Source organism: Magallana gigas, chromosome 1 (assembly GCF_963853765.1).
Source record: "Magallana gigas chromosome 1, xbMagGiga1.1, whole genome shotgun sequence".
NCBI lineage: Eukaryota > Metazoa > Mollusca > Bivalvia > Ostreida > Ostreidae > Magallana > Magallana gigas.
In genome coordinates, this window is record NC_088853.1 from 27,618,510 (window position 1) to 27,643,612 (window position 25,103).

A 25,103-nucleotide genomic window follows, 5' to 3' on the forward strand; every position below is an offset into this window, starting at 1 on the left:
TTACAAATATTGCAAAGTACAGTAATAACCATTTTTTGACATAATTACGCCTGCCAAACAAAACAAACTGATTCAATGTGGTTATAAATCATAAATTCATTAAAAAAGCATTTGATTGAAACTCAAACCAATATTACACATATGTAAACAATAACGAGACTCCAGCTTTGTTTACAGAACAAAGAAAACTTCGAACTCTGTCTCTTGCTTGTAGCTTCGTGCTTTCGCGCAGAGTATAATAGATAGACAGAGGAATGTTCTATTAATGCGACGTTTGTTACAAAGTACTGCAGCCTTGTCTTGCCCGCCCACCCTAATAAGTTCTTTTGGCAACAAATGGATATGAATTATTGAGGTTTTTTGTTTTGGTTATTATAAATGTATGTTTAGTAAATAATATCAAATGCGATTTGTAACGAAAGCCTAAAATCTATTATTTTCAGTAAAGTAGTCAAGAATATGTTCAATTTTCAGATGAGCGAAACGGGGGAGAAAACAAATAATAGATTATTGTTCCAGGAGCAAACATGCGTGAACCACGTGACATTAAATGAGCCGTTGTCAGATCTCTCTGTGTTTTGCCCGCGAAACGCTGCACGCCGTGCAAGCTCAGACCGGCACCAAAGGGGGGGGGGGGGCTTTTTTTTTTTTGCCTGTCAAGATTTTTTTTATAACCCCCCCCCCTATTTTTCAATTTGCTTCCGACGCACGCTTCTGTTTTTCTTTCCCTCGTGGCACATATATTTAGAGAATTTAGGTTAAGGAAAGTTTAAAATTATTATTTGAGGAGTAAACTCAGTTTACCTATTTTCAGTTATGATTAAACGTTCTTTTGTTTCACCATACGTTTATTTGTGACGTAAATGTGTGAGATAAGATCAGATCCAAAAACAAACAAAATCTAAGAAATTTCAGATATAAAATACATTTCCTTTATGTGTTCCTTTTCGGTAAAGTTGAATTAAGAGTATTCTATGAGAAACAGTTTTTTAATCCCTCAACAAGTTTTGGTTACATTAGTATGTCAACTCTCTTTACCTTTTTTGACATATGATGAACATATTCCTAATAATAACAAACAAGAAATCTAATTAACTTGTCTATTCTTCAAATATCCGTCGTGACATCTTAACACTTATCCGACACTCGGTGATGAAAAAAATCGTTCAACAAGGCAACACGAAAGGAACTATATAGTTTTGGACTTTAACTGCTGTTAAAAGTTATGATTTACTGCAACCGCATCACTTCCTCTTTGGTCCTAGTCCGCGTGCCGCCAAAAAAACTCCCATGTCGGCTGCGCTTAAATATGCGCCTCAGTTCTCTTCGGAATGACTTCCCACACATGACGTAGATGAAAAAGTTGATGCAGTAATTAGAATAGCTCACAACACTTAGTACTTCCAGATATGGTCTCATGTCCATTAGTATGAACCTACCGACGTGAATTCTGTCACCATCGGAGTAGTATAAAATAATGCTAGTGCACACAAATTGTGGAAACATGGTTACCACGAACACAAAGCCAATTAGTAGCAGCATGGTGGTAGCCTTCCGCGTGCTGTCGAGTGAGCGCGGGCGATCATTTCCCGCCTCTTTTCTGATGACGTAAATTTGATAAATGACGCCGAGATTACAGGACAAAACTATTACACAGGGCAGACCAAATAGTAACGCTAGATGATAGGCGTAATGATGCAGATATATATAAAGTGATAAGTTCTCCCGCCCCACCGTGCAAACTCCGCCAACATTTTCTATAAATAGAGCTCGGAAAATCTGGGTCAAAGACAAAACGACGAACATCAGGGAAACAAGAATGACCACGTTGTGTCGTTTTCGAATCAGTTTCTTTCTGAAGGGGAAACACACGGCAATGACTCGTTCCAAGGATAGACAAACGATTAGCCATGATGATAAAAGAAGCAACACATATTTGATGAAATTATAGAACTTGCACAATCCGTCCGAAAAATCACTGAAGACGCCATAGCTGGGTCCAGACTTGTAGATTATCATTTCGTCGATAAGGTCGATCTCATTTATGATGAGATTCAGGCTGTCAAAAATGGCCAGTAAGCAAAGAAACTGGCTGTAGGAACGTTTGCGCAGCCTCTGTGAGCATCCCATTACCAGGAAGGACAAAGTGTTTCCGGTTAATCCTACCGCAGTGATGATTGGTGTACCAATTTGTTTTGCCCAGAATCCCCACATTGGCGGATTATCTACAATGGAATGTAAGACCTTCTGATGAATATTTAGTTCAAACTCGTGTATTGGAATTTCTTTTGCAATGAAACATACACCAAGTACATTTCATATACTTTCATTAAAATTACAATTATACTTGGAACATTGATTGTACTGTGTGTAAAAGTAATTGTATATGTGTGTTCCTGATAATATTATGTTTGAATCACTTTAAGCACTATTAATTTAAACACTGTGACGTTGCACCAAACACTTGTTTTATGGATTTAATCTCTAACTCATAGACGAGATAAAGAATGCCTTTCTCTATATTTTCATTACAATTGTCAAATTTGTACATGGCTTTTGAATAAAAAAAATGTAAGTTGATAAGTTCAGTAATTATATGATATTTATTATTCATTTTTCTGATAAAAAAGAAAGCTTGGAAAAATTCAGCAGGAACAATTGATATGGATTAAGATACAAAATTTATGTGTTTGAAATCATTGATTCCTAATTTTTGTAATTCATCGATCTTATAGCACACGGAGATTGAATGAACAGGTAGATTATAGGACCAACACTATCGAAAAATAGAACCATTTTAACAAGGCCTTGGACTTTCAATAGGATTTAGCTATCTATTTCTTGCGTCAAATCAAGTTCAAATGACACTGGTATCAAGCGAAATATGCACCGATTGCGTAGTCTTCGCTCAAAAGCAAGACACATCTTGCTGATTTCAAAGAGCAATAAAATAGACTGGCCTACGTCATATTGCCGATTGACACAATAACTCAAAGTCCAAGCTCTTGTTAAAATGGTTTTAAGAGCTCAATGCTTCCGTTATGTATGACTGTTTCATCCGTTATCACCAAAAATAATCGTTACGTGAATTGATATTGAATTTTTTTTTAATCAAAAATTGAATTACAAACAAATGTCTACAATTCACAGAACGTAATGTTCTAGTATATAAGGAGCCATTTTAACAAGTGCTTGGACTTTAGGTAGTTGTGTCAAACAGCAATGCGACGTGGGCCTGTCTATTTCATTGTCAACCACTTAGCTATGTCTCTCTGAAATCAACAAGATTTATCTGGCTCTTGAGCTAAGACTACGCAATCGGTGTATATTTCGCTTGAAACCGCGTAATTTTTAAGTTGTTTTGACGCAAGAATTAGATAGCTACGTCCTTCTGAAAGTCCAAGGTCTTGTCAAAATGGTTCTATTTACTGATGCGCATCACGGAACACGGAAGAAATGTCATTCCATCTATAAATTTAAGGGTTATTTACTGCCTATAGTTCAAATATCAATATTTACAGTCAATTAAGTCTTACTTACAATCAAATGTCAGATTGCTTGTGCTGTTCCAGTTCATTTTTAGCGTCACTCTTAGAAGACGATCCTGAAAAAAAAATCAAAGTGAAATTACCATATTAAAAAAAGTTAAACATGTTAAGGTTTTCATTTAAAGCAAGACCACAATACTTAATAGCGCGGTTTTCTTAAAATTGTGTTTTCTCTCGCCTTATAAATTTTGTGGACGTTGTAACCTTTAGCTAACAGCCAGATGATTACAATTGTTCTCAAACATACACGCGCTATGCATAATACCCTTCATAAAGCAGCAAATTAGCTTTATCCATCGATCGTTTAAGATGTCAATTCCAATCGAAATTACTTTTGATAGAACATCAAATTCAATTTTGTTTTTGTTTTTGCCGCTAAGCCTAATGAAAGCAAACATGTATTGTTACTTCCTAAAGTTGTCGTCTGCTTCCACAAACCACGAAAGAAAGAAGAATTAGAGAAGCATTTGACGTCTGCCCCACTTGTCACGTGACAAATCAATGAAAAAAAATCAAGGAAGCATCCGATTGAAATAACATTCCGGATGTATATTTCACTCACGCAGGAAATACAGTTTCAAAAATCAAAGTAGTGAAATAATGCGAATTGGTTTTTATCTTTTAAACTTAGATTATAAAGATAGGTTTTATAGCTATATGATTCGATATGGACATTTTACACACCACTGCGGTTTAATATGATGTTTAAAGTGATTAATCGAAATGCATTTATGAGATATTTGATATACTTGGTATCAAAAATAGAATATCATCAAAGGACATTGAATCGAAAATGTTTTACAAAATAATCACGTGCAACTAGACGCTATCGTTTTATTTATCCCGTTAATGGAGTCAACATTTCAACAGCAGTGCAACACACTTGATCGGTTTTTTTAAAAGAGATCTGTACATATAATTACAATTTTCAAGAAAGTAATCGCAGAGAGAACATTAAGTGAAAGAAACAACACAATATCTGCAATAATAGCGCACTTTATAAGGACGCTGGGTTTTATTTAAGGAATGAATTCAATATTTATTTGTTTTATACGATATAAAATGGTTTGGGGCAGTTTACGCTTTATAAACCGCGAAGCGGTTTATAAAAAAGCGTAAACTGTTTCAAACCAATTTATATCGTATAAAACTAATAAATATTGAATTCATTGCTTATAATTTATTTTTTCTACTCTTCATTGTAGATAAAAACGATCATTTTACCTTTAAAATGATGTAAAATTGTACAAAATTCAAACGTAACGTCAGACGTATTGATACATTTTTGACGTTAGTCTTACTATGACGTAGGCAACATTCTTTATACGATATAAAATATTTTTTTTAGCCAATCAGAAAGCGCGTTACAACCAGAATTAAATTATTTCGTTGTCACAGAATACAGAGCAATTAACTCCGAGGAAAAACCACGGATAAAATATCACAATATGGTTTGTGTCTAAAAACTATGAACCCCCGCAAGTCTGCAGTAGTTGCTACGTTAACCAAATGAATGTCTAACTCATTCTTACAAGAAGCATATTTTATAGAAGTTTTGCAACAAGCCTAATATGATTCGCTCGGGTAGAGTATGAGCTAGAAATTGAACTTTGAAATTCTTTTCCAACACTCTAATTGGCTATTACTGTGTATACAAATGTTATTACATACACCTAAAGAGAACTTTCATTTCGGAACACAGGAATTGTTTACATGTCGATAGGCGAAATATTTCCGGTAAAACATCTTAGCCCTAGATATTAGAATTAAAACCAGAACGACAACACGTCAATTGAGGCGAGAAGAGATATTCCGAACGCTGTTCATTCTCAAATCAATCGCAACTTCTCAGGCCTTTTCGGCAGAGCTCGGAAAAATTTCCAATTGTAATTATTCAATTTTAACACGTTCGAGTATCGATTACAGAAGGAAAAAAACGGAATTAATGCAACGCCAAAAGAATCCATTTATAAGATAGAATTAACTTGACAGGGGATATCTAATCCAACCGTACGCAAATCAAAGTGAATATTAAGATGGACAATGACGTCACTGATGTGCAACAAAGTATGAAAAGTCTATAGTCCAACATTTGGCCTTTACCAAAAAGTAAATAATTAACTAGAGACACGAAATAAAAAAGAAGAGAATTTTAACTCGGACCGATGTGTAATGCATACAGATAAAAAAACAGCAAGAGATCTGAAATAAATTATCTGTTGATTAAAGGAAAGAAAGTTGGCCTACAAGTTAAAACTTACATGTAACAAGCTCGCGGGAGTCATCGAAACGAATCGATTACGTTCGAAATGTCTAGTACCGAAATCAAAATGGTGTAACAGGATCACCTTGGTACTTGCATCAGACTATATTACATGAATCTCGGTGACAATTACCTTTTTCAAACATTTAAAACTTATGTGCAAAGGAGACGCAGTGATAACGACATTATTACTAAACTAAATAACTCTTCTTTTCGAGGAGATAGGATATAAATATAGTCTTAAAATGGCTTTGACCTATGTCATCTACATAAATAACAAAACCAACGCATACAAGACAAGTTACATATTTGGCAATGTGCCAGCTATATCTCCCATGCTTTTCACTTTGTTACGTTTTATGATTTTAATTAGAAGATTTCTGATAAACCCGCGATTTTCGATATATTTTCATTTCTGATTTCGCCACACTATCCCTCCAAGGATTTGATTGTGTAAATGCCCTTGTTTTGTGGTTTTCTAATAAGAAAAATAAGTGGGTAGTAAATTACATGGGTTTTTTTCTGCAATTACTGGATGTCTTTTTTCATCCGGGAATTGCCATAAGGGTTTATTGAAAGAACTAATGTGGCATTTTTCTACCATATGAAACATTATGTTATAAGGACAATGCATTAGCGGTATTGGATACTTGTACTAGTACCTTGAAGACTCTGTGATATCTGATTGTATTCCGTGGGGCTATTTCGTGTTTTTATTCAAATTACGTTACAAGAAAAGGAGCTCCATCCAATCAACCTTTTTGCAGTAAGATGCTAGATCATCTCACTGAAGCTGCTTAATTATTATACACGTATGCTTTACATTTACATTTAGTCTCTCTCTCTCTCTCTCTCTCTCTCTCTCTCTCTCTCTCTCTCTCTCTCTCTCTCAGGAAATTGAATGATGCATCGGTGTAGTGTAAATTATTCTCTATTAATAAAAGTAAGGGATGTAAACGATACAGAACCCTACTCATGATATAAAAATGCAAGAGGTAAACATCCAGCGCCTATAATGGTAATACTTTTTTATTTATACCGGAAAACCAAGCAGTCAGTATTAGGAAAATATTCGCCCCCCGGTTTTTTTCGCCCCTTTCGCCCTCGTTGTCAGCAGGCGAATTTAAGATTGGGCGAATTCCAATGTCTCAGATTATCTCTCTTTTAATCAAACTTGGCAAATTCTAGACGGGAAGAAACTGTTGCAAATGTAGAAGGGCGAAAATTACACGGGGCGAAAATAACCCTGTAAACAGCAATAGAATTTTCAAAACCCCATGATAATAAATTGTCAAGCTTGAGGCTTTGGCGACAGAAACGAGGAGAGAAGTCGGACTATTAACACATCAATCCTTTTTTCGGGGGGGGGGGGTGCTAAAAAACTTTTTTTTTAGTATTTTGTTCTGTTTTGAGAGGAGAAGAAGACGTCATTACATTATTTGCTGTCAACTGGGTATTTATTCACGAAATTAATCTCCAGAATACAAATACCATAATAACCCGACACAATGCTTAACAGCAAGGCAAGGCGGTAATTTTTAACAATGTTTATTCAGCATTTGCAATTGCTGTTTGCAAGACGCTCGAGAGACTCTGCGTTTATTGCCAAATAAAATGCCCCGCAGATAATGTAAACGATGAATTCTAATGGTCTTTCTAGTCATCCATCTATTGATGATTACATAATAGAGTGGACATCGAATGCTTTTTAACGACAGCAGCAAATGCGATAAGAATCAATAATCTTTTATTTTTTCTATTCATTTGGCGCGTTTTGAGCGGTGCAATGTTGAATAGAATAGGAGCGAATTTTATTGCAGCACACAAACTTTATTCCCCAATCTCTGACATTTTAATAGAACAACATCCGATTTTCGACCAATCAGAATCGATTTTGATGGCCCTCTTCATCCCCTGACGTCAGAGATAATGTACAATAAAGATAAAACGAATGGATGAAAAACCACTTCTTCTGTCGCAAAGAGGGGTCTGAATAAACGTTAAGATGTCGTTTTCCCATCTCCTTAAATGGAAACAAAAGACTCTTAACTTTTATTTTAGACATTTCTTAATGCATGTATTGTTAATAGTATACAAGCAGCTCCGTTCAAGATGCCTTATAATGGAAATCAACATGGACAAAAATAGCTTCCATATGATTAAAGAGTTTTGAAGAACACCAGTATTATATGCTGAATGAATACGATGGGATTGAAAAGAAAAATCAATGACTTTTGATCCGCTTTAGACACATGAAAAATGTGATCTAACATATATTGATAAGGTCAATTTAAATTATAGTACTTTGGAAGGAACAAAAATGAACAATGTTCTTTATAGGGTCATAACCCCCCCCCCCTTAAAAATTTAACTTATGAAATCACATACATTAAAATTACCAAAAAAGGGCCTCAGAACCCCTACACCCTTATCCCTTTAACCCTTTCCCCCGGCCTCGTAATTTTTCTGGTTTTGGATCCGCGCATTTTAGTAATAGCTAAATAATCTGAAAAGATTCATTCACCAAGGTTAATTTTATATAATTTATTTCAACATTGTAAAAGGCTTACTTTAAATGATACATTTCCGGTATGTCTCCTTTATGGTGAAAAAAATCCCTTCGGCTAGTGAATATTCATATAATCTCTCCATATTTGACTATATTGTATTCTCCTCCGGCATGCTGTCTTTCTTCTCCTTAAACTTTTCACCTTGAGCTTGAACTAATCAAGATAAATTCATATCAGTGACCGTGTAGTCTGCAGGCCAAAGATCAAGACTGGGTTTAACATTGAACACTAATGCAAGGGTACTATCGGGTAGTTAGCGAGATCTGTTGTTTGTAATAAGGGTACCATCGGGTAGTTAGCGAGATCTGTAGTCTGTAATCTATATACTGTATTTATTTACTTAATTTAATATTTATTCAAATATTGTAAACACTAGATAAGTCAGAAATTAAATAAGGAATTGAATATTTGATATGTAAATATATAATATCATTCTTTCCACTTGCGTATGTAAACTATTTCCTTTATCTATTATATATTTTTGTTGACCAGTAAAACGTTCAAGTACAGACTTTAAAAATTTAAGCAAATTTAACTTGTTTAAAAAATGATTTGCTCTCCATTCATCTTAATATTTTCGATTTTTTTTTCATAAAGCGTCACTTAATTTATTTTATTTTCCGTTCGGCGAAATCTTTTATAATGCAAATGTTGCGCTCTAGCCTCTTTATATTGTACTTTCCTTTAAAAAAAAAAGACAGATAAAAAAAAGATCGTAATATTCAAATCCCTTTGGCACACAGGAAGTCCAAAATCTAAATCACTTAATGCGCAAACGTCAGAAAAATGACGTGAAAAACTTAAAGGGAGAAGTTTCCCAATGAAGTAAACTTCATTAAACCTTTGACAGATAGTTGGCAATGTATGATTAACAATTTCACTCCTCCAAAACATGTTGACATGTCTTATTTCTTAGCGTTTTGCGATTTAAATGTTCACTAGCTGGGAAAAAAAACTAAAAGAAATACGCAGTTATCTGCTCCGTTTGTCGCCTTAAATCGCCGTGACTGGCTAAGTCGTTCTGCAAATGGTGTGCTCTTGAAAACGTCTGTCGTCGCTTTAAAATCCCAAGTGGTTTTTCTTCCAGTTTGTGTAAATGTCAAGAACCCGACACGCAGGTCTCTACGGAGAAATATTTCGATCTGTTTGAATTTTAGAGAATTACAACTACTCCCGGTGTTAATTTTAATGCCTTTGAGACGAAGGATCGTGGTTTTTGAATGGCGTTTTACGTAATACAAGCCCATTAAATAATATGCTTTTTACTGTAGTTAATTCATAAACTGAAAAAAAAAAATCAAAAACTTTTTTTTTTATTTTTGCACACTTTTAAGGGTTTTCTTTTTTAGCGGATCCACGAAAGTGAAGAGTTTAATAAATATTATTAAATATACGAGGGTTGTTTGTTTTGATTACGTCATTTAAAGCATCCTCGAATCTACAGGGTTTTCGAGATCGACGAAAGTTGATGCTCATGTATTTGGCAGAAATTGTTTTTGACAAGGTGGCCGATTTTTAAGTTAATATTATCATGACATTTAGAGATACATTGTTTCTGATTTAGTGGAATTTGCTTTTCACTGATAACGCTTAAAAGAATTACAGTACTATTTTTATTTTGATTAATAATATAGAATCGCATTGATACTGTTTCTACATGTATCTATTTCAGCAAATAAGTCGCATTTCAAAAGGAATGATATGCATATATAATAGGAATATATACAACATAAGTACAACGGCATTTCCAGAAATGAAATGTTTTTCCGGCATGAGGATGTTTGTCATTTCAAATCAATGTTGGCATTTGGAGAAACTTTGGTAAATAAATGTATAAATGACTTCAATAAAGTATCATTTCAACGAGCATCATTATACAATTACCATCAACGATTAGAATAACAATGCTACAGTTCACAAGTCTATATTACGGCTTTTATGTCTGATGAACATTGTACATTGATACATGTAGCTTTATTGGTTCAGATATAATTAACAATTAACTCTTGACCACAGTAAAAAGCGTCGGAAGCGGGGGAGCTAGGGTGGAAGGGAGGGGACTTAGCCCCCCCCCCCCCCCAATCATTTTTTTTTTTTTTGCAAAATTATATATATATAACCACAACCAAAGACCTTATTTTTGTCTTTCTTTTTTTTTTTGGGGGGGGGCTTATCAAGATTTTTGGTCAGTCCAGCCCCCGCCCCTCACTTTATTGCAAAGTTATTCTGATAGTGTTGTCCTTAAACGAGGTTAGACAGTCAACACACAAACCACCAGATCTGCGTTACGCCTATAAACATAATATTCTTGGGCAGAAAGTATGTCAGTCAGTGTTTAAAAATAATTCAAATATTTTAAGCGTTGAAATTTGAACATGTTCCATTATACCGAGCTCTCAAATAATTTTTCCCTCCCCCATATTTTTCTCGGAGAGTTAACGGGCGCTTTGTGTGATATATCGAACTTATTGAAGTAGACGGGTTGCAAATCAACGCATAAATTCACACACGTATGCACGTGATGGCATGGATCGCTAAAAGCTATTTCATCAAAATAAAAGAATGAGGCTTAAAAAAAAAACCATTAAAAAAAATCATTGGGCTTATGTATCAATTGCGAATTCGTCTTTGTTGTATTGGTACGATCTCTTGAAAAAAAAAATTGTATATAGAAAAAAAATTATTGGGCCGACACTTTATTTTCACTCATTACCCGATTGGTGATCTAGAATTCCAGACGTTTTTTTAAAGGTGTATAAATCTCACATTAATCTCGCTGTTGAATAGGGAGATGATTCCGATGGATGCCTTAATGGCGTGTGACTGTCTAAATGTAATCCCTACCAATTAATTAGTGTAAAAGTTTTTATCTTTACTTCTTTTTTTTTGGGGGGGGGGGGTCTGGTTTTTTTTTTGGGGGGGGGGGGATGGGGTTGGGGTTTTTATTTTTTTCTTAAATATTTCGTGTCACAGATATCGACCTGTATGCATGACCCATTTGATTAAACAAAGTTCTTGTTCCAGTTGACAATGCATTGTAGCGTGCTGAATTTCACTTTGAATACTCTCAGCAAGAATTAATTTTGGGTCCCTTTAAGCGAATATAAAAAATTGTTTCACAGTATGTTCCAGAAATAACAACCATGTATTGGATTATCTTTGTGTCAGCTAGTGTCTTTTACTAAATAAACAATGTTTAATTGTCAATGATCCCATGGTTTCATCGACAATTTGATACTGGTAATAAGTTAAAGACATAAGGCACAGGTTAAAAATTGGTTTTTTTTATTATATAGTATAAGCGGACAACTAGCAAGTTTACTTCCGAAGGAAAGCCAGCAAATCAAAACAATAAAATATATATAAATATTGTACATAAATGTTAAGAGAGCTTCATGGTCGTCGCCATTTTTAGGCTATATTTACCTTCATAGAAAGAAAACCTTGGTATCAAGTATTGGAAAATGTTTAAAATTAAATGCAAAAATATTTGGATTTTTTCTTTACTAAATTTTAGTTTATGGCCATAAAATCATACATGTCAAAGTTTAAGGCAGAACTGACGTGAATTTTTTTTTACCGCCCAGCCACCTTAAAATAGACATTTTAAATCGAGATCTTGATACATGTGTACGTTCAAAGACACAATTTTAGGGACACATACACACGGGAAATCGAACTCATGCACAACTTCCGTCAGAGATTCGCAAGACTTTCAATAATTTTCAAAATCATTAAATTGATGAATATCAGTCACTGTTCCAATCATAATCTATATCAAAATCTGTTTCGCTGTACGCATCAACTCAATAAGGGACCGGATATATCCTTATAGATTTTTAAATCCTTCATCTTTTGAAAACACGAATCGGTGACTTATCAAGTGCTAAATCTATGCAGCCTCGGCTTACTTCAATGAGCTTACACTTGCGTGACTTGTTTTTTACCACTTCTATGGTCGTTTAAGGACGTTGTCTGGTCAACAAGCTAACCAGTAGATCTGCTTCAAACTTTAAACATACGTTCGTGTAGACCACAAACTGTAACCAAGCAAAGAAACATCCAAATATTTCAGCTTCAAAGTTTGACTATTTTTTCTATATGTTTGTACAGAGCTCTTTGTCAACAGGAGATAAAATTAGTCCTAATATGGCCATGACATTGAAGTCACTCTTAATAATGCCACATGGCTGACAAAAGTTCAACATTATAATTATGCCTACGTTTATTGATACTTCTGTGTTTTGTATTTCGCCTTTTGTTCTCAATCGTGGAGCTTATGGTTCTTGACCAACACATCGTTCAAAAGACAGCTTTAAATACGCTGGTGGTAATTGTTATAGAACCTGTCAATATGGTTTCCCCGCACTTGTATGGGGTTTTTTCTTACTAAAGATCAAGAGTGTTCTTCGAACATTTCCCTTAATACGTTGCACTTTTTTCTAATAGGAAACGGCTTGTGGTTTTAAGCCACCGGGCTCAAAGTTCTTATGGATCTGAGAAAGCATTATATAAATCCTAATGCTCTGAGAAGTGTTAAGGATGCCGGGCGGCCTGGTCAGCCAATTAACTCTCAGATTTGCCTTAAACTTTAATATAAGATATTTTTGCACAATACTAACATTCAGAGATTTTCTTCTTAGGAGATTTAAATAGTCTTAAAATGCCAACAGTCACATCGGGCCTTCTTCAAGGTCTGAAAAATTACGATTGCTTGTTGAAGTAGAATGACAGTAGAAAATACGTGGCTTAGAAATTCTTTCTTAAATGGAAATCGCTTTAAAAACACGTGATTTCTTCATTTCGGAAGGGCTCGAGAGGTTGCAAATTGTACGATTGTTTGTTGAAATAGAAAGTAAACTGAAGCAAAGGCATCCTAATATATCAAAATAATGTTTATCTCGGCAAACACTTTAAAGAAAAGGATGACTTCTTTATGCAATTTCAATCATGATTACTTTGCACAGCAAGACAATATGATGCATTATAGGTCGCCCCAAAACTGGTGATGTCATGCTTAAAGTGACTACGTAAGAGAATACCACCCAATCATGATCGATCTTCTAATGAGCCATCAGTGACAGATAATTAAAAACGAACGACCTCGCTTCAATAGGATTTCGGATTTTGCATCTCTCTCTCTCTCTCTCTCTCTCTCTCTCTCTCTCTCTTATCAAGTTATTAAGTGACTATGATCTATGCCAAACGAATACCTAAATAGATTTAACAAAAAAGAACCAAAACAAAAAAAAAACACAGAAAATCCCCAAATCTCATCTTACAGCATCAGGTGGTTTCAGTGGAATTCTCACGATTTCTGCGCACCCCCTCCCCACATCCCCATTTTGATTTCCGTGTAACATGCTACAGAAGGCGTAATATTGTGTTAACGTTTGTTTTAGTGTATATAAGCTTGTGGATAAGATTAATTAATAAAAAAAAATCTCTCCGGCCCTGTCATAATTCAAAAAGCCTTTTTATATTAATATTTATCGAATCATCGATGAAACTACTCCTCAGGTAGTAAAGTAATTTAGTTAATTTGTACTCTTGTGTATTAGTTTCTCAACAGGGAACAGTTGATTGATTTCATTAATATACCAAAACTCTCTCTCTCTCTCTCTCTCTCTCTCTCTCTCATAATTTCATTAAAATCGTGATCCTATTTTTTGTCTTATTTATCATGATAAACAAAAACATTCTCTCTCTCTCTCTCTCTCTCTCTCTCTCTCTCTCTCTCTCTCTCTCTCTCTCTCTCTCTCTCTCTCTCTCTCTCTCTCTCTCTCAAATGCTAAACTATAAAGTTATATAGTATTACCTGTAGACTTAATGAAAACAAGTAAGATATTTTTATAGAAATAAATCCGTTGAAATAATCGGGGGGTTTTCTTTTTTCTTTTTTTTTTTTACTTGGCAAAATGGGTTAAACAAATTGATTTGTGTTGATCTTTCTGAATTTAACTCTTTTAGACGTTCGCTGTCTTAGATGTGCTCCATCTGTCTAACAAAGTGTAACAACTCGTGATAACAATTTATTCAAAAGCCAGTTCAATTATAGATAAACATTTATTCTCGGCATAGGAGCAATTCTTTTAGACTTTTGAACCTATTTAGTTTGGTTTGATTAGTTACGGGTTTGCCTGATAAATACATAAAATTGAAATAATGTGGATGAAGAGGAAAAGTTCAAATGATACATATCTCTGCTTCCCCCCCCCCCCCAAAAAAAAAAATACGCTGCAGTTGAGATAATTATATACATGTATGATTTTATGAAAATGGAAAATAAGTATTAAAAATGCAGCATTTTTACGTACATGTACAAGTACATGGGGAAATTAACTCTTTTAAAAAAAAATGGAAATAGTCTGTCCGTTTTCTAAACACTGTAAACACAAAAGACATCTCTATGATAGTCTTAGCATACAAGATAACGAGATGTCTACGGTTGTAGTTTGAGTATTCTATATAAATTAGCAGACTGTACTCATCTTAAGTGATAACGTGTCGATGTATAGTGTATATCATAGAACATTACATTACATCAATTTATATATTGAATCATAGCAAGCCATATGAAATTAATAAAGTTAAATGTTTATTTGTGGGGTTTTTTTTAAAAATAAAACTTTTAATCGATATTTGTTCCAACATCCGCACCCGTTTTCATATTGTTATTCCTTTTCTCTTTTATAATTTTAAAGTTGGTCATTTTCTTACAAAAAAGGCCAGATAATTACCTAAGATACGCCAGTAATCGTTTCGTGGGTATTTACTACTTCAGGACTTATAAACTTACATGTACAGGTGCGACAAGGCTGGCAGAGAAAGTACAGATTTTACAACGCACCTGCAAAATTCGTGGTTTACCCGTGGTTTTTTATACAGTTCAATGATATATTTACAACGTTTAAACGCAAATGCAAACGGACAGTGTACTTAACGACACACAATTTTATAAACGAGCAGATAAGTTTTCTTATTTTCTTAATCTTTATTTTTTCTTCTTTCTTTTCTTTCCGTTTTTAATACTCATTGTCCGGTTTAAAATAATTTCAAGAAAATTCTAATCTTAAATCAAATACCGGTTTTTTCATTTATTTTAAAGTAAAAATTTATTCACATTTCATGAGCATATATTTGACGTTAATTAGGATTTAATATGAAATAAAATATACTTACTTTTAATCAAAGAGAAAATGTTGACCAAATGTTGACCAAATGAATGATTCCCCAGAATGTTTCCGCGTTCACTTCTTTGGTGTATCCATATCGTGGTTTTATCTGGTTAGACCCCCACACGAGTCTCATCAATACACATCTGTCCAAAGCGCGAATACATACAATTACTTACACACCTCAGAAGAAGAAGAAGAAGAAAGAAGAGAGAGAGAAAAAAATCGTTTACATGAAAACCTGCCGTATGATGAAGAAACCAATTAGTGGGAATAGCCAACCAATTCTTGTAGCGATGTAAATCTTTGGCCATGCAGTCTGATTCTGAGAGAATACTATCCGGCGTTCTACACTGAACTATTTAACGACCCATCGCCTGTTCTCTGTGTATAAAAGTATTAAAAGCTGTTTCGAACCGATAGCTCAGAATCTCAGTCACTGCGAATATTTTACATGAACTATCCACAGGGGCATCGTATCCGCTCTACACTCTATGACATATATATAATAATACACAAGGGAAGAATCGAAAGTAGGACACGATTTGTAAACAATGTCAAAAAACAACTTACTTCACAAAAGTTACGCAAGTCCTCGCACACAATGTTGCAAATGTTGTCAAAAAACACGTTCACACTCAAATATTCCTAATAAACTCGGTAAAAAGCGTTTTTATCCCATTAAAACCGTTGTCTGCTGCAGAAACCCAATCTCTTCGCCCAAGAAAAGATAACTCTGTACTTTCTCTCTCTATATGTTCAGTAATGATAGTAGAAATTTCGGCGGTAAACTGTAAAATGTCTGGGGAAATTTTCGCCGTATGATACTACCGTTAGCATAATAAGTTAACATTCGTTCCGATATATTTGGCATCTACTTTAATTAGCGTAATTTGATATGCAATTGTTTAAAAACAAATTTATATATTTCCTATCATTTAATCTTTTGTAGAAACGTAAATTACACTAGGCTATTTTTTTTTAAAGTAGGGGTTGATATTGACAATTAAAACGATGCTGAAATTCTTCTGCAACGACAATTAATTTTGAAGGTTTAATGGGTTGCAAAGACAAAAAATGAATTATGAGTATTTTAATTATTGAATAAAAAAATAATATAATTTTTTTTTTATGTGAACACCAACGTAGTTTTCCATTAACATTTTAGAGAAGAAAAAAATATTTAAAATTTCCCCAGACATTTTACAGTTTACCGCCGAAATTTCTACTATCATTACTGAACATAATAAATAGAGAGAAAGTACAGAGTTATCTTTTCTTGGGCGAAGAGATTGGGTTTCTGCAGCAGACAACGGTTTTAATGGGATAAAAACGCTTTTTACCGAGTTTATTAGGAATATTTGAGTGTGAACGTGTTTTTTGACAACATTTGCAACATTGTGTGCGAGGACTTGCGTAACTTTTGTGAAGTAAGTTGTTTTATGACATTGTTTACAAATCGTGTCCTACTTTCGATTCTTCCCTTGTGTATTATTATATATATGTCATAGAGTGTAGAGCGGATACGATGCCCCTGTGAACTATCGAATCATTAACAAAGTGTTTTTACGTCGATTTGATGTGTTTCGATTTACGGGAGCGGATTTTATACGACCCCCTTCTATAAAACATGGCTTCATTTTCTGATTTTTTTTATTGCCGCTTGTGGTTGGCGATAAGACGTGTATTTTACGGTTTATTGGTTGTGTTATTGAAATATGCATACTCGTACATGAAGTAGGGGGGTAATACTGCAATCAAATAATTAACGCTGTGATTGGGTGATGATTAACCCACACTCGATCTCTCCAGCCCCGGACACATCTCGGCCATATACACATTGTAAATGTAGCAGACGTCCACGGGATCTGAACTGATACAGAAAATTATAGTTTATTCATGATAATGTGTAACTGCTTTTGTACAGTAGGCAGTGTTTGGAAATGTGCCCCTCAAATTAACACATTTTATTACAGGGCCGATTTCTGTGTACTGATAATAAGCCATAATTAAAAAAAATTCTAACTGATTTTATTCATAACTTCACAATTCTTGTTCTCGTGTACAAAAAAAAAACGAAGATTTTTTTTAAATACATGAAGCCAGCGATATAATTAGTCGCTACTACCTTGAAGTGCAATTTGATCCATGTAATTTTTATAAATATGATTCCGAATGAACGAATATTTTACACATTTGTACAATAATGAAACATTCTTTGAGTGTAGCGAGGTGGTCAAATACGGTTGGGGGTGATCACAATCTAAATAAAATTCTATCTTTGATCCGCTCCAACAAATTCGATGTCGCTACACAAAATCATATCTTTGATCCGCTCCAACAAATTCGATGTCGCTACTTTGTGTAGCGACATCGTATTTGTTGGAGTATATCAAAAATATGATTTTATTTAGATTGGGGTGATCAAATCTAGTAATTAAGCCCTCACTAAATCCTAAAATTAAGTTCTGATATTAATATAATTTTCAGCTATTATTTAAAATTGTCCCCAATGAAATTTAATGAACTATACATTACAAATTTGATTCGTGATGTTGCACAGATAAATACACTAGAAATTGTACGATTTGAAAAGCATCGACGAACCAAAAGTAAACTCACAACAAGATTTTTGTCAACTCTTCACTCTGAATGTTTCTGCTTTGTTTGATTTTAAAATGATGAACTAAAACACATAGCTGAATCATAATTGGTCATTAAATAACAAAATGACGATATACTTTGTAATATATACAAATTATATAAAACATGTAACAAAGAACCATTTTAATAAGACCTTTGACTTTCAGTAGGGCGTAGCTATCTATTTCTTGCGTCAAAACAAGTTCAAAATGACGTGGTTTCAAGCGAAATATACACAGATTGCGTTGTCTTAACTCAAAAGCCAGACAAATCTTGTTGATTTTAGAGAGCCAAAATAAGTGGCTGACAATGAAATAGACAGGCCTACGTCACATTGCTGTTTAACACAACTACCCAAAGTCCAAGCTCTTGTTAAAATAGTTCTTATATATAAAAAAATATAAATAAAAAAAAAAACAATGCTTTGTACTTTAACATATAAAACTTTATCCTTTAAAACAAAAGGCGAGGACAATATTATATATTTTTGACAGAAAACCCGATAAACCAATTTACACCCCCCTTTCCCAATCTAATGATGTCGTTCTTTATCATCTAGAACATGATGTGTCAATTACAAAGAGTATTTTCTGTAATTTATCGCGATGTCTTCAGACAACGAGCTTGACAGAGAGACAATAACATCACAAATGACTGCAATCACGCGAAGACCATACCATTTATCCGAAGACTTGCTAAAAGATCCATACTCTAACATTAGAAAGTGGTGGATTTCCATCAAAGGGGATTATCAGAAATATATATTTTCATATTAGAAAAAAACCTTCATGCAGACCTGACAATAACAGAATTAAACTGTTTATTGGGTTGTGTGTGTAGTTTTATCTAAAAATGGTTAAGAGACAAAGAAAAGGCCTCAAGACCCATATACTTTATTAGTGGAGACCCTGCAAAAGATTTCCATAAAGCAACAAAATCGAAAGAAATATGAATCTTATTAAACTGTCACAGTTATATGCAGACCCCGAAATAACTAAATGGAACTGTTTATCAAGTTTCATGTCTTTATTTACAAATGCATTGTGTCTGTACAATAGCAATTTGGTTAATTAGGAATTTGAGAAGAAAATTTTATATAAATGACAAACAGTTTTCCTCTCAAATTCCTAATTAACCAAATTGCTATTGTACAGACACAAAACGACACTCAATACATCCCGACTCATATGACAACGTTAAAGCGACAGAGGGGGCGTTTTAAAGGAGAAATCTTGGGAAATTTTTATTCGATTGAATAAACATAGTTTGAACCCACGGATATTCATAAATATCAAATTATTTAAAAAAAAAAAAATTGCTGCAATATTATCTTGGGACTGAGTATCAACAACTCGCGGTGTGCACGAAATATTCATGATGAGTTCAGACTCAAATTTCCATTTAAGACGACTTGCATGGATTTTCTTTTATCTAACGCGATGATGTACATTAAAAAAAATTAAGTTATCTTAAGTAATGTACTCTTTATCATTAAATCTTTAATTTGTTTAAGAAAGATGTAAATAAAATCAATATAATGCTTTCGTTGGTGATTCATGCGGGTTATGAATGTACATGTAGCTATCATTGAAAGAAAAAAAATCATAACCCGCGGCACCTTCATACCACGCATGAATCACAAGCGAAATTATTTGATTGTTTTACTAATTACTATTTTCTTAACCAAAATCTTTATTAAGGAGCACAAGGAAGCGTCATATTGTTTGTCGACATACAGCAATAACTACTGATAATATAATAATATTACAATGTATTAGAATTAAACGCGCATGCTCATTACCATATTGCTGCACAAAAAATGTTAAAAATTTATAATTTTAAGCTTAGCTTTAACAGTTTGAAAAGTTAAGTTAAAATTGATTAATTTTATACCTTTATTAGAACAATTATTTCAGGGTGATAATATATACACATCTATTGCAGTATCAAAAACTGCCATTTGGCAAACCTTTTGTAACATTTTTTTTCAATCGTTTGTTTACTATACCGAGCGACAAAGAAAAATAGACAGGTCAGCCACATGCATAGCTAACTAGTATCTATATAACTATAAAGATCAAAAGGAATTTCATTTTTTTTTCAACAAGACAATTTACTTTAGAGTCTCGTATTGTTGAGATATAAAATAATTGATAGCTATGGCTGTCAATATTATTATCACGTTGCAAACATTCATAAACTAATGGGGAGGATCAATTGCAAACACATTTAAAAACGATGAGGTAATCACGTGGTGTTATTAACATCCGGTGTATAGCATAGTTTTTAATAATAAACCAACTTCGATTGGAGTCTTTTTGGCTGATTGAACTCGTGCAAAACAGGTAGTTTATTAGTAATATAATATGTCTTGGCCCCGAAAAAGAAAAAAATCCAGATATTTCACTACATTCCCGGAAGAATTTGGACTTGGCAAAAGTCAGTTGAGGAATGTCCTGCGTGTCATGCAGAGAAGGTTCAACAGCCTCAAAAGCAATAACACCACCGCATCGACTTAACAGATACACTGATCCTTTTCAAGTCGAACTTGGATGATTAACTTGAAAATCTGAAAGAGGAAAAGCCGGTAACAATTTGCAAAAAAAACAAAACAAAAAACAAAAAAAAAAACAAACAAACAAACAAAAACGATATGACAAAATACTATTTGGAGGGGGTGTCTGTCATGTTTAATTCAAGAACGAAGGTAAATAGCTTCTAAAGCTGCCACAAGCTCGAACGCTGGAAGTCGTCATGCAAAACCCCAGCTAAAACAGGCAACCCGAGCACAAGCGCAGCAAAGCAGCGGTTCCAATGATCAGTTTGCATATTTTATGAGCGAATCGATCTTGACCGATCAGTTTGAGTCATATATATGCAAAAGGTTGAATTTTTTCACCTGATAATAAGGTGTTAATGAAGGGCCTTTTGTTTAGGTATTTTATATTAAAGGAAATCAGATATTATGGAACAATCAAGAACGGCTACGATGTTCCGTTTACCACAGTATACAGTTGTGTGCACAGAAATTGTTCTTATTGATAAGAGCTCAATTTCAATTCATCACTCTACCTCATATTCAAACTTTCTGAGGAAAAAAATATTTTTGAGATAGAACTGTGCCGTGTAAAACGTTTCAAAAATATTAACCCATGAAACAGTCTGAAATACAGCTACACATTAAGTTTAAAATGAATTCCCCAAACAAGAAACAAAATATGGATATCTAGGTCGGGACAGCATGACCTACAGAGAGCAGTAGATCGATACGATCCTTAAAGAGGGTTCGATGGTCGTGGCCATTTTTAGACTACATGTATTTCAATCTCCTAATACGAAAGATCTCAGTATATTGATATAGGAAACTGATCGAATTTTAATGCTAAAACTTTTGGGTTTTTCTTTGCTGAATGTTAGTATATGGACAAACATATCTTATGTTAAGGTGGAATAACACATCGTCACAAAATGGCTGACCTCTGATCGAAACAACATTTCGTTTTATTATAAGGATTTTATCGACGATAACAAGTTACTTCCTGCATGACTTCCTGTTACTACCTTCCTGCTTGTGATCCGTACATTCCGAGTTCGAATCCCGCGGGGGCTTTTGTTGTTACTTACTGAATTGATTTTTTTAGATATTCATTTTTTACCCACAATCTGCAAATTCTTCGCTTATTTGACATATGTACAGTTTATTTATCGTCGTATCTTTCATAATCAAATAATTTACTGTTAAGTTAAGTGACTTTTTCCAGGTGTGTTATTCCACCTTAGAGGGTAATGCAGATCAGAGGATTAATTTGTTTACCACCGTGTACCCTTAACTATATTTTTTTAAGTAGGAACAATGAAATAATTGCAGACAGTAGGTACATTTTAACTACTGCACTAAACTCGGTGTGATTCGAATCCAAAGACAATTAAAACCATTTTAACAAGACCTTGGACTTTCGGTAAGACTTAACTATCTATTTCTTGGGTCAAAACAAGTTAAAAATGACGCTGGTTTCAAGCGAAATATACACCGACTGCATAGTCTTAGCTCAAAAGCCAGACAAATCCTGTTGATTTTAAGTCACGGCTGAGAGGCCTACAATGAAATAGACAAGCCTACGTCACAGTGCCGTTTGACGCAACTACCCAAAGTCCAAGATTTTGTTAAAATGGTTCTACTTTGAAAGTCCAAACTGTTAAAAACGTTCATTGTAACACCTGGTAGCAGTCCTTTCCTTTAATACCGAATTTTGATTTTTTTAAAACAAGATAAAACATTTATTATAGTCTCATCAATTTTTTTGATTGGATTGCAAAAATATTGTTATTTCTGACTTAATATATTGATAGTTAGTTAATAGTAAAATGATCGGATGGAATTATTTATATTATATATGTCATTGTTAACTTCACTCAAAAAATGGATTTTAAAAAATAATATGTCAGGTTCTTTTTAAATGTGAAAATTGTTTTTATCATTTTTAATAGCTTATATTTCAAATTAAATCAAGAAACATTTAACAACAAGATTAGAGGCGATGCGTATGAATACAGTGTCATGAAAATAACATCAAAAAAATTCAAAATGGATGCAAGTTTAGCTGTATTTTGCATACTTAATATATTAGTAGCAGAAATTTAAAATAACTGAATGCAGAATCATGCAATGTAAAGGGTTCATTCTTATGACGCCAAAAAAAGGACAGACATTGACTAGAAATATAAAGTTCCTTTGTACTGCAAGATTTGTCAAACTGCTTCAGACTATAGCTAAGAATGTAAATCGGCGTAAAAACATGTCGCAAGGGGGCACGCGATCGTGGACGAAGATAGCTGACCGGTCCATACAGATGAGTCTGTATGTGCGACATTAAGCATAGATGGGCATATTTTGTATCCCCCTGCGGTTATACGGTGGTTCGTCGTCTTCGTTAATTTCTCTAGAGAGCACAGTCATCATCCGACCGGCTCTCTTAGAGGCTATAGTAATGAAATATATATATACGTTATAAAGTGTGGTAGACGTAAATCCATTGTTGTTTAAGAATTGTGTAAAGCAATGTTATTGAAACAGTGTACAGGCTCAGTTCCTTGAACCATCATTTCAGATAACGTCCATTGATTGATTACGTTAAGAAGTCCGGATTAATCATAATTATAAGACAGATACATGTACGTACATTTGTGAATATTTAACTGTTTCGTTATCCTACATGTAGCTTGCAATTTGTTGGCAGTTTTTTTTTAATCTTATTTGTTTTGCTGGGGTGTGGGGGGGGGGGTACTTTGCTTTGGGTTTGATGAACATGAAGGCATGCTTTATTCCAGAGAATCGTAGAGCGGGCTGGATTCTTTTGAGGTAAGTATCAAAAGAGTTGTTTAACCAATCCAAAGCGCAACCAATCAGATAAACTAAAAATAACATAGTCTTTTAAATCAAGCGCAAGGCATCTGAGCGCTCGAGGATACATGTGCATATCAAAGTCGTTTGTTTGTTTGTGCGTGCGTGCGTAGAGGGGTGTGTGTTTCTGGATTCATTTGGCTTATTATCCATCGTTTTACATTTAACAATTGAATATTTGTTAAGTTTGCACAAATTCGCGGAATTGTTAAGTTGATTCAATTGTTTAAGCCTATCTATGGTTACTCTAGATTTGCACAGCCTTTGGGAGCTATTAAGTAGACACATGCACTAGCTGTGTGAAGCTATGCCCTTACCACATTAGATTCTTTAATCTGCGGCATAAAACACACTGTATAGGAAGAATCCTTAAAAAATACTCACTGTCTGTATAATTTAAAACATGGCTCATCGGAGGGGGGGGGTGAAACAAAAATAATTAAATTTTTAAATATTATCTTTTTTTTAAATTTCATTTTCACAGGTTCTTTATTTACTTAAAAAGGTTGAATGGGCAGCATATATTGAGCTCTCCCTTTTAGGAGATCAATAGAGTCGGCTATCGAGCTCTCTTAGAGAACAACAAGCTTAAATAGCGGGTAACATCGTAGACAACTTTCCCGATAGTTTTCCCTTTCTGTAGAAACTGTAATATCACTAACAATGAATCAGCAATTAAATGTTGTAAGTCAATGGTCAAACAACAATTGACTCCCTTACAAGTACTTTCACTACTTTGATGCTTACCATGCAATGACAGTTTCGTGAAAATTTAGCATTTCACCTTGAGATGAAATATAATTAGTTTCATTCTGACTAAGATCCATCTTTATTAAAGTTATTCGCAAGAATATCGCATTCGGAAAAAAGGATCTCCCCTTAGCATTACTAAGACACCTGATGCGCGGAGATAGAAGGGAGATCATAGGTCTGGACCCCCCCCCCCCCCCCCTCACCTTAGAAAATTCTTTCTTGAATTCAAGTACTAGTAAAATTATCGAAATTATAGGTATTGGTTAGGAACCACATAAAAAATACATAGATATTCCTTGTTACCCACTTTCTTTTTTTTTTAAAACCCCTCCCCTTTCTTTTGATATTTTGAATCCGCGCATGCATCCAAGGTATGAATGTTGAAAACAAAGTATTCGAAAATAGCCTGGTTTATCTCAATATGTTCTATTTACAGCAACAAGTACTCATTTTAAGAATGCTAAAAATTTCGATTGCTAACAAAGACAAAACAAGCTTCATTAGACACTGTTCGCCTTGTCGAGGTAATTTTTTTGATGGAAAACATTAGGCTAACCAATTTTTCTCCCGAAAGAAGGAAACATTAGCAGACCTAAATGAAACCGATCTCGTTACTAGGCATATACATGGAAGAAACCTCAGATGAACCGCACTGTTTTCAAGCAAACTTGTTCCGAATTTAATTCTACCATTAAAAGGTAACACTATTATAGACCAAGGCTCTTTCTGGTCATTTCACCAAAATATCAC

The 25,103-nt window shown here is 34.1% G+C and overlaps 1 protein-coding gene and 1 long non-coding RNA gene across 3 annotated transcripts in view; one reads left to right on the forward strand and one right to left on the reverse strand.

The window, feature by feature from the left end:
* LOC105336714 (uncharacterized) overlaps positions 1 to 25,103 on the forward strand; it is a 408,324-nt gene that overhangs the window by 75,270 nt on the left and 307,951 nt on the right. The window lies entirely within an intron of this gene.
* LOC105343989 (cysteinyl leukotriene receptor 1) lies at positions 701 to 16,003 on the reverse strand. Of its 2 annotated transcripts, XM_034463529.2 has the most exons (4): positions 15,790 to 16,003; positions 15,564 to 15,702; positions 3,541 to 3,604; positions 701 to 2,225 (listed from the first exon to the last, which is right to left on the reverse strand). In XM_034463529.2, exons 3-4 carry the CDS (start codon positions 3,575 to 3,577, stop codon positions 1,231 to 1,233), a joined length of 1,032 nt encoding a protein of 343 aa, XP_034319420.2. In that variant the 5' UTR covers positions 3,578 to 3,604; positions 15,564 to 15,702; positions 15,790 to 16,003; the 3' UTR covers positions 701 to 1,230. The 2 variants fall into 2 exon arrangements, with proteins under 2 accessions (XP_034319420.2, XP_011449833.3); XM_011451531.4 differs by lacking the exons at positions 15,564 to 15,702; positions 15,790 to 16,003 and adding an exon at positions 8,382 to 8,431.